We start from the raw sequence: 12,594 nt of genomic DNA, 5'->3' as shown, positions 1-12,594 counted from the left end.
ACCAGGGTATTCTTAGAGGGCACCAAGATGTCACTGTCTATAGTTTTGATTCCTGCTCCTGACCCCATTCAATTCCCTACTGCCTGTCTCTTCTGTCTCTTCAGCTTAACAGTGAGCCTGTCTCTTAGTAGGCTCTCAGGTGCCTCCATGAATACATTCTCATTTCCACTGCAGACCTCTGCCTCCCTTAACAGCTGGTACTCAGTGGGGAAGGTGGAAATAATTCCCAAGAAGTGAACCTTCTGACAGATTTCCCAGGCTGTTTCCAGATACCCCGGGCATTTGGGGGAGTTCCCAGTCTGAAGCTGATAAGAGACTTTTGAACCTAACTGAACTCCAAGCCCCTCCAGGTCCCTCAGATTAACACCTCTGGTGCAAAACAACCAACACAGGGAACTAAACATGGGTGGCAGGACTCTGAGGTCCTTCTCTGAGTCTGGCTGGTCTTGCAGACATGGCCTCAGGTTCTGTGAAGTCAGGGAGGGACCAGGTTTTGGCCTGCTGTATGAGAGATGGGCAGTTGATCTCACAGGTGATGTTACAGTGACATTCCTTAACCCTGCCCAGCTTGGGGCTCCCCTGAGATGTACTCACACCTATACACATATCTTTTCTATCCCTGTACTTTTCCTACCTTCATGCTACTTAATCTATAAGCTTCCAAAGACAGAAACAAATCTGATTGTCCTTTGGCACCAGAACCCCTAACACAGCCATCAACGCATACTAAGGTATGAAGTCACTGTCTACTGATTGAGCAATCAGTAGAATCCTGGTTTTCTAAACCCTGGGCTGACAGTGAGTTGACATACACAAGCCAAAGGCAGCTCCTCCTAGGGGTATACAGGAGTATACAAGGCGCCTTGACCTGTGTGACTCAAGAACTACTTATTCACACCCAGCTCTTCCAAGCCCTGTGTTACATGCCCAAGGATGCCAAGAGGCAAAAGACATGGGCTTTCCCTCAGGGAGTTGCCGGTCTTCCTTCCACTGAAAATCCACCCTGGGGTCCTCACTCAGAAGTCCCTTCTGCCTCCTACTTTTCTGTGTCAGTTTCATATACTCGGGTAGAGGACAGTGCTTATCCCATATGAACCTGTGTTAAAGGGATTTCTGCTGGTGTCTGTCTGTGGAGATTCTAGCTAAAAAGCTCCCCAAGGAAAAGGACCTGGCTTCATGTCCAAGGATGTCCAGGCATTCGCCACTCCAGGCTCTGCTTCCTTGTCTATAAAAAGGAGGTGGTAATAATAACACTGACTTTCCAGATAAGGGGGTTGAGGACATAATTGTCATCCAAGAGTTCCTCCCGAACTGGTCACTCAGAGCTACCTCCTTTATTGTCATTTTCCTGGACTTAGCATATCTGCCACCCCCTGCTCCTCTGTCCCCTTATATCAAGCCTATGAACAGAACAGGCAGACTCTGCCCAAATCATTCTCTGTTGAAGTCACCATTCCTCATGTGTCCCTTTGTGCAGGAAGAAGAAAACCAGATTGGGGTCTGAATCGATCATATGCTATGTGCCTAAACTTGGGTTAATTATAGAACTTCAAGGCCACTACATTCTCGCCTGTGGAGTGGGGCAACAATCCCTGCCTTGTGGCCATGTAAAAATAAAATTGGATTATTTGCTGGGCATGGTGGCAGATGCCTGTAATCCCAGCCGCTCAAGAGGCTGAGGCAGGAGGATTGTGAGTTCAAAGCCAGCCTTAGCAAATGCAAGGCGCCAAGCTCTGAGTGAGACCTTGTCTCTAAATAAAATACAAAATAGGGCTGGGGATGTGGCTCAGTGGCCAAGTGCCCCTGAGTTCAATCCCCAGTACCATAAATAAGTAAATGATTAAATGGATTAGCAAACAGAGAGCTCCTGCATGGTGTCTGACCTTGTGAGGAGTCATCCCCACCCTGCCCCTTCTACTCCCTTCCTTCCTTGTGGCTCAGCTTTGAGCTGGGAAGAGATGCCACCAGAGTTTGGAGCAGAGAGGACCCTTTCTGACCCTTGACACCACCAAGGGAAGCCAGAGGAGGGAGAAAACCTAGAAGCCCTGGAGGGCTTTAGCCCTCTCCTGAAAGCAGGTGACAACCAGGTTGTCACCAGCATTGGCCTGGCTCACACCAAGGACAGGCCGTGGCTTGGGTTCCCACTACAATTATATGGGGAGTGTGCCCATTCCTGAAGAGGGAGGGAGTCTGGAGAGCCCTGGGCAGGGGTGGCACCCCCTCTTCAGAAAGGAGAGGGGCTGTCAATAAACTGCTTTTATTGGCTTTTTGTCAGTGGGTGAAAGGACTTGAGTGACTTAAAAGAACCCTGAGAGACTCACAATGACACTGTGTTGTGAGGGAGGGGGAGTGAAGGCAGTTGGGACCCAAGATGCAGTCCAGCTCTCTGGCCCTTTGATTTCCAAGTACAATTGTCAGTGGACAATGAGCCAGACTAGATGGATTCCCTCCCTTCCCAGGTCTCAGCAGGTTGCAGGCAGGGGTCACATGTGGTGCACATCCCTCAGGAAGCGGTTCTAGAAAGGACTTTTGTGAAAGCCAAACAGCCCAATTCTCTACCCCTGAGAGGCAGGGTGACCTTAACCCATGCTTATGAGTCTAAAGAAAGAGAAGCTCCCCTCAGCTCCAGTCCCTGGGCCTGGATGCTGAAATCCCCCTGCTGTCCCTGCAGTTCCCCGGGCAGCCTTGCTGTCATGGCTCTCCCCATCCTCTTGGATCACCAGCAGTTGTCTAATGAGTAAATCTGCAGCTGATCCTCCCACCTCCAATCTGTGCCCCCATCCCCTGCTAGAGGAACCTTCTGAAACCAAAGAAAATTATACTTCTCCCCTCTTTGAATAAAGCACACAAACCACCAGCTCTCCAACAGCCTCCACTAGCCCTCTGGACACAAACATCCACATACCTGAATCCTGCCATGGCTGGCCCCTGACTTCAGCCCTATTCCCTTCTGCCCCTCCTCATGCTTGATTTCTGTTTTCCAGAACCAACAGTGCTACACAGTGTATATCCCAGCATCCACCACAGCACATCATCTTTTCCTACCAAGATGATTCTTTAGATCCTTGATACAGCAGTCCTCTCTTATCTGCGGGGGATGCATTCCAAGACACCCACTGGATGCCTGAAACAGTGCAAAGTACCGAACCCTGTAATTTAATGTCCTGCCCGTCTTAACTAAGTACTTCTCATACACTGTGACTGTAACGTTTGCAGTTTGATGTGCAACAGTAAAATGAGCTTGAATTTCTTTTTCCAAAATTTGATGGATAGAGGATTTGTTCTAAGATTTGTAGATCTTAGCAATCTCAGCATGCATTTTTTTTTCTTTATTAAGTTGAGAACTTTTACATTTTCACTTAAAGGAAGTGCTTTCTGGCTTCTCTTTGGCATATTAGAATTGCCAGCCCATCACTGCTTTTGTATTTGGGGGCCATTACTAGGTAAAGTGAGGGTTATAAGAACACAGGCTGTGTTCTGGGGTCCTTGACAGTCAATATGATAACTTAGTTACCGGGTTACTAACAGGTGGGTAGCATATACAGTATGGATGTGCTGGACCAAGGAATGATTCACATCTCAGGTGGGAAGGAGTAGGATTGTGCAAGATTTTATTATGCTACCCATAATAGCACACAATTTAACACTTATAAATTGTTGACTTTTGGAATTTCCCATTTAATATTTTCAGACCACACTTTACTTTGGGTAACTGAAACCACAGACAATGGAACTGCAAATTTGTCATTTCCTTGGTGAGCCCTTCCCTGGTCCTATACCATACCTTGTTCTTCTACTGAACCTATCCCTGTCACTCATGAGTCACATGATTCTGAACAGGTTTCTTAAGTGCTTTGTGACTCAGTTTCCTTCTCTGCAACCTTTGGTTGTTTTATTTGGTTGATACTTAAGGGCTTCGAAAAGTGCTTGGCTCATAGGACACAATTAATAAGTGTCAACCATTTTTATTATCATCATCATTATAACCATTATTAATATAGCATGTGTCACACTGTACAGTGATTCTTGGTTTACCTGTCTGCTTCTTTGAGTAGCTCCTGTACATTTTATGGGCAATTCCTCACATTTAAATAGTGCTTGTCAGCAAGTAGGCACTTTGATGGATGAATGAATGAATGAATCATCATAATTGAAGTCCAACTCTTCTTGATTTGAGTAAGTGCAGAAACCAAGCCTCCACAAGGAAGGTAAAGTGAAGTCCTCCCTGAGCGTGGCTTTCACATAGGGAAAGAGTTGAACACTCAGTTTTGGCCCCTGAATGAGTTTCTTTACTTTAAAGAATGCTGAATAGAATTCTATGACCTATTTGCAGTTAAAATAGTCTCTGGCTTCAAGGTGAAAAGTGATCCCAGGGGACTAGTTGAAATTTTTTCCATTCAGCAAAATGTCTCTGGACAACCTTCCCAATGGATTGAGGCCATGGACAGCCACCCCACCAGGTCCTAGCAAATTCCCTTTCCAGAAGGGGAAGTGGAATAAGGCATTTCAGCTTCATTTACACTTAATTCGTCAAAATGTCATTGGTAAGAGCTATTTGATGTCCAAGGCTTATGAGCCTTGAATGTAAGCCTTCCAAAGCCCTTTTCTCTTTAAACCAAAATGTGCCCTTCTGCCAACATGGAGTCAAATACCAACGGGGTACTTTGTTCTGAATCGTGAAGCTAGATGGGGGCTCTATCTCCTGAATGTGCTTTCCTTTCTCCCAAACAGGACCCCGAGGACATGAAAAGCAGCTGACTGGGGCAAAATAAATACAAGCCTGAGACTTTTCAAACAGCCACCCTCTCCTCTCTCCTGCTCAGACTCAATCCTGAGTACAAGAGGCTGACCACAGGCCAGTTTATGTGAACCCACTGGTTTTAGCTCCAACCACGCTCCCTTTAAATGGGATTTGCATGAAAACACAGGCTTTGAGGATTTCCATACATATGCAGGAAAGGTGCTTGAATGCTCCTCACAGCTAAGGCACCAAGGGTCCAAGCCCACTGTCTTAGGGAAGCAGGTGACAACAGAGTGAGTCTCCCACCAGCGGTAACTCTGTGCCACTATCCTTTACTTCTACCACTCAGACATGCAGGCAGCTGCTATAGTCTTCAGGCTCTCCAAAGACCCAGATTCTGCAGTCAGCCCGAGCTGACCCCGAGTTCAGGGGTCCTCCTTGACATCCAGCCTCCATGTCAGTTGTTGTAGTTTCAGCTGCATTTGCCCTTGCTCTTCATCCAGGCGGAAATAATGGGCAGCCATGCACACACATGCCCTACTGTGTGCTGCATGTGCTGCTTGAGTAAGAGCCTGGAGGAGCCACCCCTGCCTGCAGGACAACCCCCAAAGCCCTGGCACAGAGGTGTTCAGAGTCCTGGACCCATAAGAAGAAATCTCAGATTTGCCCCAATGTGATGCAAACAGTGATTTTCACTCTCAGCTGTTGGTAGATGATTTGTTTTATTCTCTGCATCAGAACATACAGAAGAAGAGGAACACCCAGAGACGTATAGTGTACCTAAAAGGGCCTAATAATCATCCCTTCTGGGCCAAACCAGCTTTTTCTTATCTGTGGGTTTGCTCAGCCATGAGGATTCCAGCAGCCCTCCAGGACTATGGCTCAGTACTGAGTGCATTCTAGTGATCCACAAAGGGCAGCCCCCAGCCTCCTGGAGGCAGGCTCAGCCAGCTCTGAAACTCACTGCCTCCTTGGTGGGGGCTGTGCCATCTCAGTGCTCCATCAGCATGGCTGGCCTAGCCACTGGTCTGCTCTTGCTGACCCTCCATGTTGCCTTGCCTCACTCCTCACACCATGTGCCTCCAGCCTCCAGTCCTGAGGCTACCTCAGGCTGCTGATGTGAGAATATACAGGTCTTCTCCTAACCCTGGCTTGCACCAGCTCCCCAGCTGAAGGCAAGGCTGTGTGCAGGTGGGGGTGGGGCTCATGACTTCCTGGATCAGCTCATGGATCTGCCTTGCACTTCAAGACTGTCATTGCTACCTCTGGATCTAACTTCTTTGAAGACACCAGAAAGTCCTGGTGCATAGCCCAGGAGAGTAGGAGAGGTGATCTCCTATGATATGAACTTGGGCCAAAGAGAGGTGCATGTGTGTCCCTCCCTGCTATGGACTGGGTGAGGCCCCTGCAGACTGAATAGTCAGCTATGCTTGGTATAAAACTATGTACGACCATTTTGTTAACACGCTCCCTTATGTATGTGCTGTCCTCTTGCCCATCAATTTCCCCTTCCCCTCACTTGTGCTTCCTTGGAATTTCACTCCCTGTCTTACAGAATAAGCTTTGGACTTGGCCCCTGATTTTCAGGGACCTTGGCCTAAGACAACTAATCTTTCCTATATGCCAAATACTCTCTCTATGTGAGTGTGTGTGTGTGTGTGTGTGTGTGTGTGTGTGTGCGCGCGCGCGCGCACGCACACTTTCAGTCTTCACAAAAACTTCTTTGAAGGTGAATGCTGGGGCAGGTGGCACGGGGGGAAAGTATAGAATAGCTTGCCCAAGACACACAGCTAGTTAGCAGGTAATTGAAACGTTCGCTCAGGTCTAATATCAAGATGATACTCTCTCAGATCATGAGGACTGAAGTCAGACCAGGGTTTAAGTGCTGGCTCTGAATTTGCTGGCTGGGTGAACTATGCCAGATTACTTAACCTCTTCTGTTTCTATTTCCTTATGTATATAAGGGACAGGTTTAGATGCAATGAGTTCTAAGGTTGCATCCAGTGTGAACATTCAGTAGCCCCGGAGATCTCCTGAGGGACTCTCTGTTGCTACTCTGTGCTGGAATTTTCTAGTCTAGCTTGAGGAATGGGTCTTAGAGGATGGATAAAGCCTAGAATTACTGTGATTATAGAAGAGCATCCTGCAAAACACACCAAAGCCTCAAACCTGGGGAAGGTGGGGTCATAGCATGGCTCACTCCTGAGCAGGGCCAACCCCAGTGGCATCAGGCTTCTGCCCAAGTAGCTCCTACTAATTCTTCAGAAGGGATAATCTCTCAAGGTCAGCCTTGCCCCTGCCTCTCTAGACTGAACCCCTCCTTCTAGATGCTCCCACAGAACGCCTTGCAACATTGCTTCCCTTGCACTTTTATTACAGGATGAAATTATCTAAAAATGTGATCATTCATCAGCATCTGTCTTGCTTCCTAGTCCGAAAGGTCCACGAGGGCAATGCCCATGTTTATTTTGTTCCCATTGTGTTTCTAATGTCTACAACAGTGAAAGATCTTCAGTAAATAGCTGTTGAATTAATGGGTTAATTGGTTAATTAATATCATGTCACCAAATTCTTGATGAGATCAAAGTACCTTGATGAGAACAAGCCAAGTCGTTTTGCTCTAAAGATGAGCCGGAGTGAATTTTAAGATCCCTGACTGATTACCCAAGTTGCTCAGTATGTAGCTGCATGTCCTTGAGTCCCCAGCTCCTCTCCCTGTCCTGCCAGTCCACGTCACAGCTCATTAGGGGGCTAATAAGGAGATGGCTGTGCACTGACTCCACCATCCCTGAAGTCACCCTACCAGGCACCAGGCAGCCCAACGAGGCTGAAGAAATGGCTCAAGGTGACCAAGTACATTGTGGGAGGGTAAGGAAAAGGCATTTCAGCCTCCTGTGGATTAACTGCTGGGCTGAGACTTTGCAGTGGAATCCCAACAAGAAGAATGTTCCAGGAGGGGGTCTGGGTCTACAGAGAAAAGCAGCAAATCTTTTTCTGCAGAAGCATGTGCATCGTCAGCAGGGTGGGTTGGAGTCTCAAAGACTGCAGGGATCCCTGCTGAAGCCTCTACCCCTCCTATGACCCCCACATGAGACTCCCTGCAGGGTACCTATCCTTCTGTGACCTTCTGTTGGTTCGTCAGCCTTCCATTTGCCAGCCTCTCTGAGGTTCCTGTCTGAACCAGCTCCCTCGGGACTCCAGTCCCTCTGGAAAGTTCATGATTCCAAATCCCCTGAACAAGGCTTGCTGTTATTGCCAGGCCAACTCCCAAGCATCCTCCCTGCTCAGCCCTGAGGTGCCCCTTTCACAGCTGCCATCCATGTTGAATGTCTCACATGACATTGTCAACGATGTTCCTTAACAATCAAACTTCATATTAACACCCTTAAAGACTGGGATTTTAAAAGTTTATTTTATATTCCAAGTTTGGTAGATGCAAAGGATTAAAGTTATATTGCAATCTTAGGTCACTTAACAATGAGGACATGTTCGGAGAAATGAGTTGTTAGGCAATTTCATCATGGCGCACACAGCACAGAGTACACCTACAAAAAGACAGCGACGATGTCACTAGGCAACATAATCTTACAGAACCACTATCATATCCACAGCCCATGGTTAACCAAAACATCATCATGCAGAACATGATTGTAATTCAGTAAATAAAGGGATCTGGGTTTAAATCCCAGCTCTGGCAAATATTAACTGTGTGTTTCTGGACAAGCCGTTAAGCTCACTGAGCTTCCGATGGCTCCTTCCTAAGGCGGGGATAATAAATGTAAAGAGGACTGGAGACACTGTGGAGAGTGCCTTGCATGTCAGCACGCTCTGGGCTGCGGCAGCGGCTCCTTCTCCCCTCGAAAGCACAGAGAGGAAAAGGGACTGGTCCAAGGTGACACTAATAACATGGGTCTGTGTTCTCTGCACTGGGTCCTCATCATCTGTCCTGATCATAAAAACTCAGTTGGTAGAAATGTGGACAGTGAATTAGCCATGATTTAATTAATTTTTACAGTTGTTAATAGTGTGTACAAAGAAAACAAGAGATTTCCCCATGGAAGAACTTTCTCTACCCTTGCTCTAACCTATCAGAAGATTGACATCCTGGGAAGCTCACTTGCATTTTAAACAAGTCTCCACATTCACCCTGAAAATCTATAGCATATCCAAATGCACCTTGATCCGTGGTCTATAAAAGGACATTTGTGATAATGGAAGATAATATGAGAAGTAACAAAATAACCGATACTGTGACCAGCAGCTCTGATGGTGGATCCCTTTTCCACCTTATTTAACCATGTCTGCCTTGACAGTATCTCTCAAGTATCAGAGTCAGCTGATGGGTGTGTGCCCTCTCCCAGGGCCTGCCCAAGCTCTGCCAGCTGGTGCCAATGAGCAACAAAGTCATCACAGCAAACAGAAAGTACCAGAATTACCTCAAAATAGAACCCAGACTCCAAAGTTCAGGTTGGTATGTCAAAGCCTCCATGACTTATTACAGGGCTGGCCTGGGAGAGCCATGGGGCAGGATCACCGTGGTCTATTCATCACAGCTCAGCACAAGTGGCTGGCTCCAGGCCAGCTCAGTAAAGAGTGTGGAACAAACCCATCAATAAGTGAAAAAGGCACTCATGACTGACTAAGGAAATGGAGGGTTCAAGAGCACACGTACAGCACAACTTGACGGCCTCCCACCGCCCTCCCACCCTTGGCAAGCGCAGATCCCCGCCCTTTCCTTACCCTAGCGATCAGCTCCCCCACCATTCCAGTCCAGGTGCCATTAGCCTCGGGTACGCCATACACGCCGTCGCCCACCAAGCGGATCTTGTAGTTGAAGCGCAGGATCTCCGCCAGCTCCTTGAGCATGTCCACGCAGAAGCCCTCGTAGCGGTCATTGCCTTCCATCTCCTGGTGGTTCCCCTTCAGCATTAAATACGGGTTTTCCTGCAGCAAAACTGGGCAGCTGTCATTCTCATCTTAGCCTGGCATCCCAGTCACACGTGATGGGACAGCGGGAGGCAGGAGGGCAAAGAAGGTTGGGGAAGAGGTAGGTAGAAGGAGGGAAGTGGCTTGGGTAATGGCTGACCCCGGGAATGGCTCCCCTATCCTGACCCACTCCCAAAGTGCTCTTTCAAGCTGCTTCTCTTACCAGGAACACACACTGGCTCCCACTGCCCAGAAGGTCAAGTTGAAGTTCCACATGGTAAAAGGTCATTATCTGGCCCTACTCTCCTCCATCCCTTCTCTCTCTCTCTCTCTCTCTCTCTCTCTCTCTCTCTCTCTCTCTCACATACACACACACACACACACACACACGCACACACACACACACACACACACACACATATACACTGCAGAGCAATAAGAGGTGCAGGATGCTTATCGCACAGCCTCCTAGGTAAGAGCAGGCACATGAACAACTGCAATCCCAGGCAGAGAGCACTGAGGATTGGGGTGGGCCTCTCTAATGAAATGTGCAGAGAAGGTTTCACAGAGGAGATGTCTCCAGAGAATGGAAGAACATTGGCAGATGGGAATGAGAAGCATTATGGACAGAAGAGAGGCACCATCGGGACACAGTTGCAGGTGAGAAGGAGTGTGGTCCACTCAGATGGATCCTCAGTTTAACTGCAGCATGTGTTAGGGAAGTGTATGTGGGAGGAAAAATTTGGATGACTTAGAGTCAGCATGGGCCTTGAGGCCAGGGACTGTACAACACATTAGGCCTGATGGGGAAGCATCTTGGGTTTTAAACACAAAGCTGGAAGTAAAGAACACCAAGCCATACACGAGGGGGCAACTAACCCTAGAGCAGGACATTGTGTCCTGAGCTGCTCATGGCTTGGGCTGGACGGGAGAGGGCTGGAAGGGTGTAAGAGACAGAGGGAAGACAGGATTGATGACTGGTTGGGTGCCATAGGTGGCTTGGAAGGGAAAGGGACTAGGAACATGTTGAGTTTGAGGCAGTAGCAGGCTATCCAGGAGGAAATGATTGATGGGGTATGTAACATACGGGATGAAGGTAAGACAGTGATAAGGACCCGAAGGCCTCTGAGCAGAAGTGAAGGCAGGAGCAGTAAAATGTGTGACACCATTGTGGGGGAGAACTGAGACAGGACAGAGAGGAGCAGGAATCTCATCCCTGGGAAGAACCTGATCTTTGAGAGTGGAAAAGTGAAGAGCAGCCATAGAACCAACTCAACAGCAACCAGAGGCTGGAAACCAGGGAACAGGGGGAAAGTCTGAAGAAGGAGAATGCAGAGAAGAAACAGGACTGAGAGGGGTGGCTGGATTACAAGTCACGTGACTGCTGGGAGGCAGAAGCAAGCAGGCACTGGGACACTGCAAGGATCAGGAGTGAAGGAACAGGCATTTTTGAGAAAGTGGGAGATGGAGGGAGCTGGGCCTCCCTCCAAGCTGCTGTGGTTCTCCTCTGCAAATAGCAGGGTGGGCGGGTCCCCAAGGGTGCACTCAAATCTGATTCCCCGTTCTCCAGTTGGAGGGTAGCTGAAGATTAGCAGTGTCTAGGTGATGGGGTGGTTTTAGGGTGGGAGAGAGCCGTGCAGGCAGGCAGACAGGAAATGCTGCAAAAGGAGAGCTTAGAGAAGGAAGGAAGAGGAGTGGTGGGAGGAGCAGGGTCCCAGGAACCAGGAGATGGAGACAGGGCCCTGGTGAGTGTGAGGGTAGGAAGAGGCTGGGGCACGGTGCAGGGTGTGGGTGTGGACGTGCGGAGAGGCGAGCCTGTGCCTACCCCAGAGCTGTGCTGAAGGTGGGAGCAGGTGGGATGGATGGCTTGGTGTGTGGGAAGGTCTGGCAGAATGCTGGAGGGGGATATAATAAGGAGAGAGAAGCAGGAGAGCACGGGAGCCCTGGGGCCCAGCTGAGGAGAGGAGGCTGAATGCAGACTGAGCAGGGAGCAGGGGTCACAAAGGCCATCAGGCTTGGGGACGGGTATTCTGGCCAGATGGCTGAACACTATGGTAGAGATGTTTCTAGAGGGTAAGAGGGGGAAGTGCTGAAATGCTGACGTGGAATTCCTGGGATGGGCTTCTATTCCTGGGATGGGGGCAGCTGGAGGGCTAGACAGACCAGAGGTTATGGGGGAGGGCAGAGAGGGCAGTTTAGTTCTGGGCATGAGCTCAGAGTTGAAAGTGACATGATTTTGACCTATGACCAAGTCCACTGTCATGGCAGTGTGACGGGCCACCTCCCTACCTTCCACACTTGCCAACCCTGCCTCAAGGGCTTCTCATGCCACAACTCCTCTCCCTCCCCATCTTCCACCTAACCTAACTTCTCCTTGTCCCTGTCCTGCCTCCTCCACCAACCCCTGTGCTAACACCAGGGTGCCCATGAGTCCCCCAAAGTCCTCCTCTCTGCATCCAACATTGAGGCTGTCAGGAGCCCAGATGCAGAGCAAGTCAGCCTGGACCTGACCCTTCCCCTTCTCTGGTCCCCTGTGTCAAGAGCTTGGTGATTAGGAGACAGACAGAGAGAAAGAAGGGCCAAAATGGTCTGACAGACACAGCTTGGCGGAGGGCTTCCAACCTAGGACCAGGGTATCTTTAATTATCCTGAGAAGCATCCTAGAATCTCCTCCCCAAATACTCTCTACTCTCAAGTTCATTTAAATTTCACTGACATAACCAAAATAAATATACAGAACTGGATTCCGGAGGGAGGAGATGTGTCTAATGGTCAAAATATCAGAAAGGCTGGGGCTCCCTGGACTGTAGAAAATGTGTGGGGGGCTACACACTGGTCTATCCAGAAAGGGGGTTGGGGAGACCCCAAGGCAACAATGCAGCGAAATGTTTGACACAGGGCCTGACACAGAGAATGTCTTCAGGGAA

The 12,594-nt window shown here is 48.8% G+C and overlaps 1 protein-coding gene across 4 annotated transcripts in view; it reads right to left on the bottom strand.

The window, feature by feature from the left end:
• Positions 1 to 12,594, bottom strand: part of Grik4 (glutamate ionotropic receptor kainate type subunit 4) — a 281,673-nt gene that overhangs the window by 53,809 nt on the left and 215,270 nt on the right. For 3 of the 4 annotated variants that reach the window (XM_026403467.2, XM_077797752.1, XM_077797751.1), the window contains one exon: positions 9,482 to 9,685. The exons of the other annotated variant lie outside the window; for it this stretch is intronic. In XM_026403467.2, coding sequence (XP_026259252.2) covers positions 9,482 to 9,685 — 204 coding nt within the window. The remainder of the gene's footprint in view (positions 1 to 9,481; positions 9,686 to 12,594) is intronic. 4 annotated transcript variants of the gene reach the window in all.

The sequence above is a fragment of the Urocitellus parryii genome, chromosome 4, assembly GCF_045843805.1.
Source record: "Urocitellus parryii isolate mUroPar1 chromosome 4, mUroPar1.hap1, whole genome shotgun sequence".
NCBI classification, from domain to species: domain Eukaryota; kingdom Metazoa; phylum Chordata; class Mammalia; order Rodentia; family Sciuridae; genus Urocitellus; species Urocitellus parryii.
Note: the sequence above shows the minus strand (reverse complement) of the source record. Positions and strands in the feature narration are given on the sequence as shown.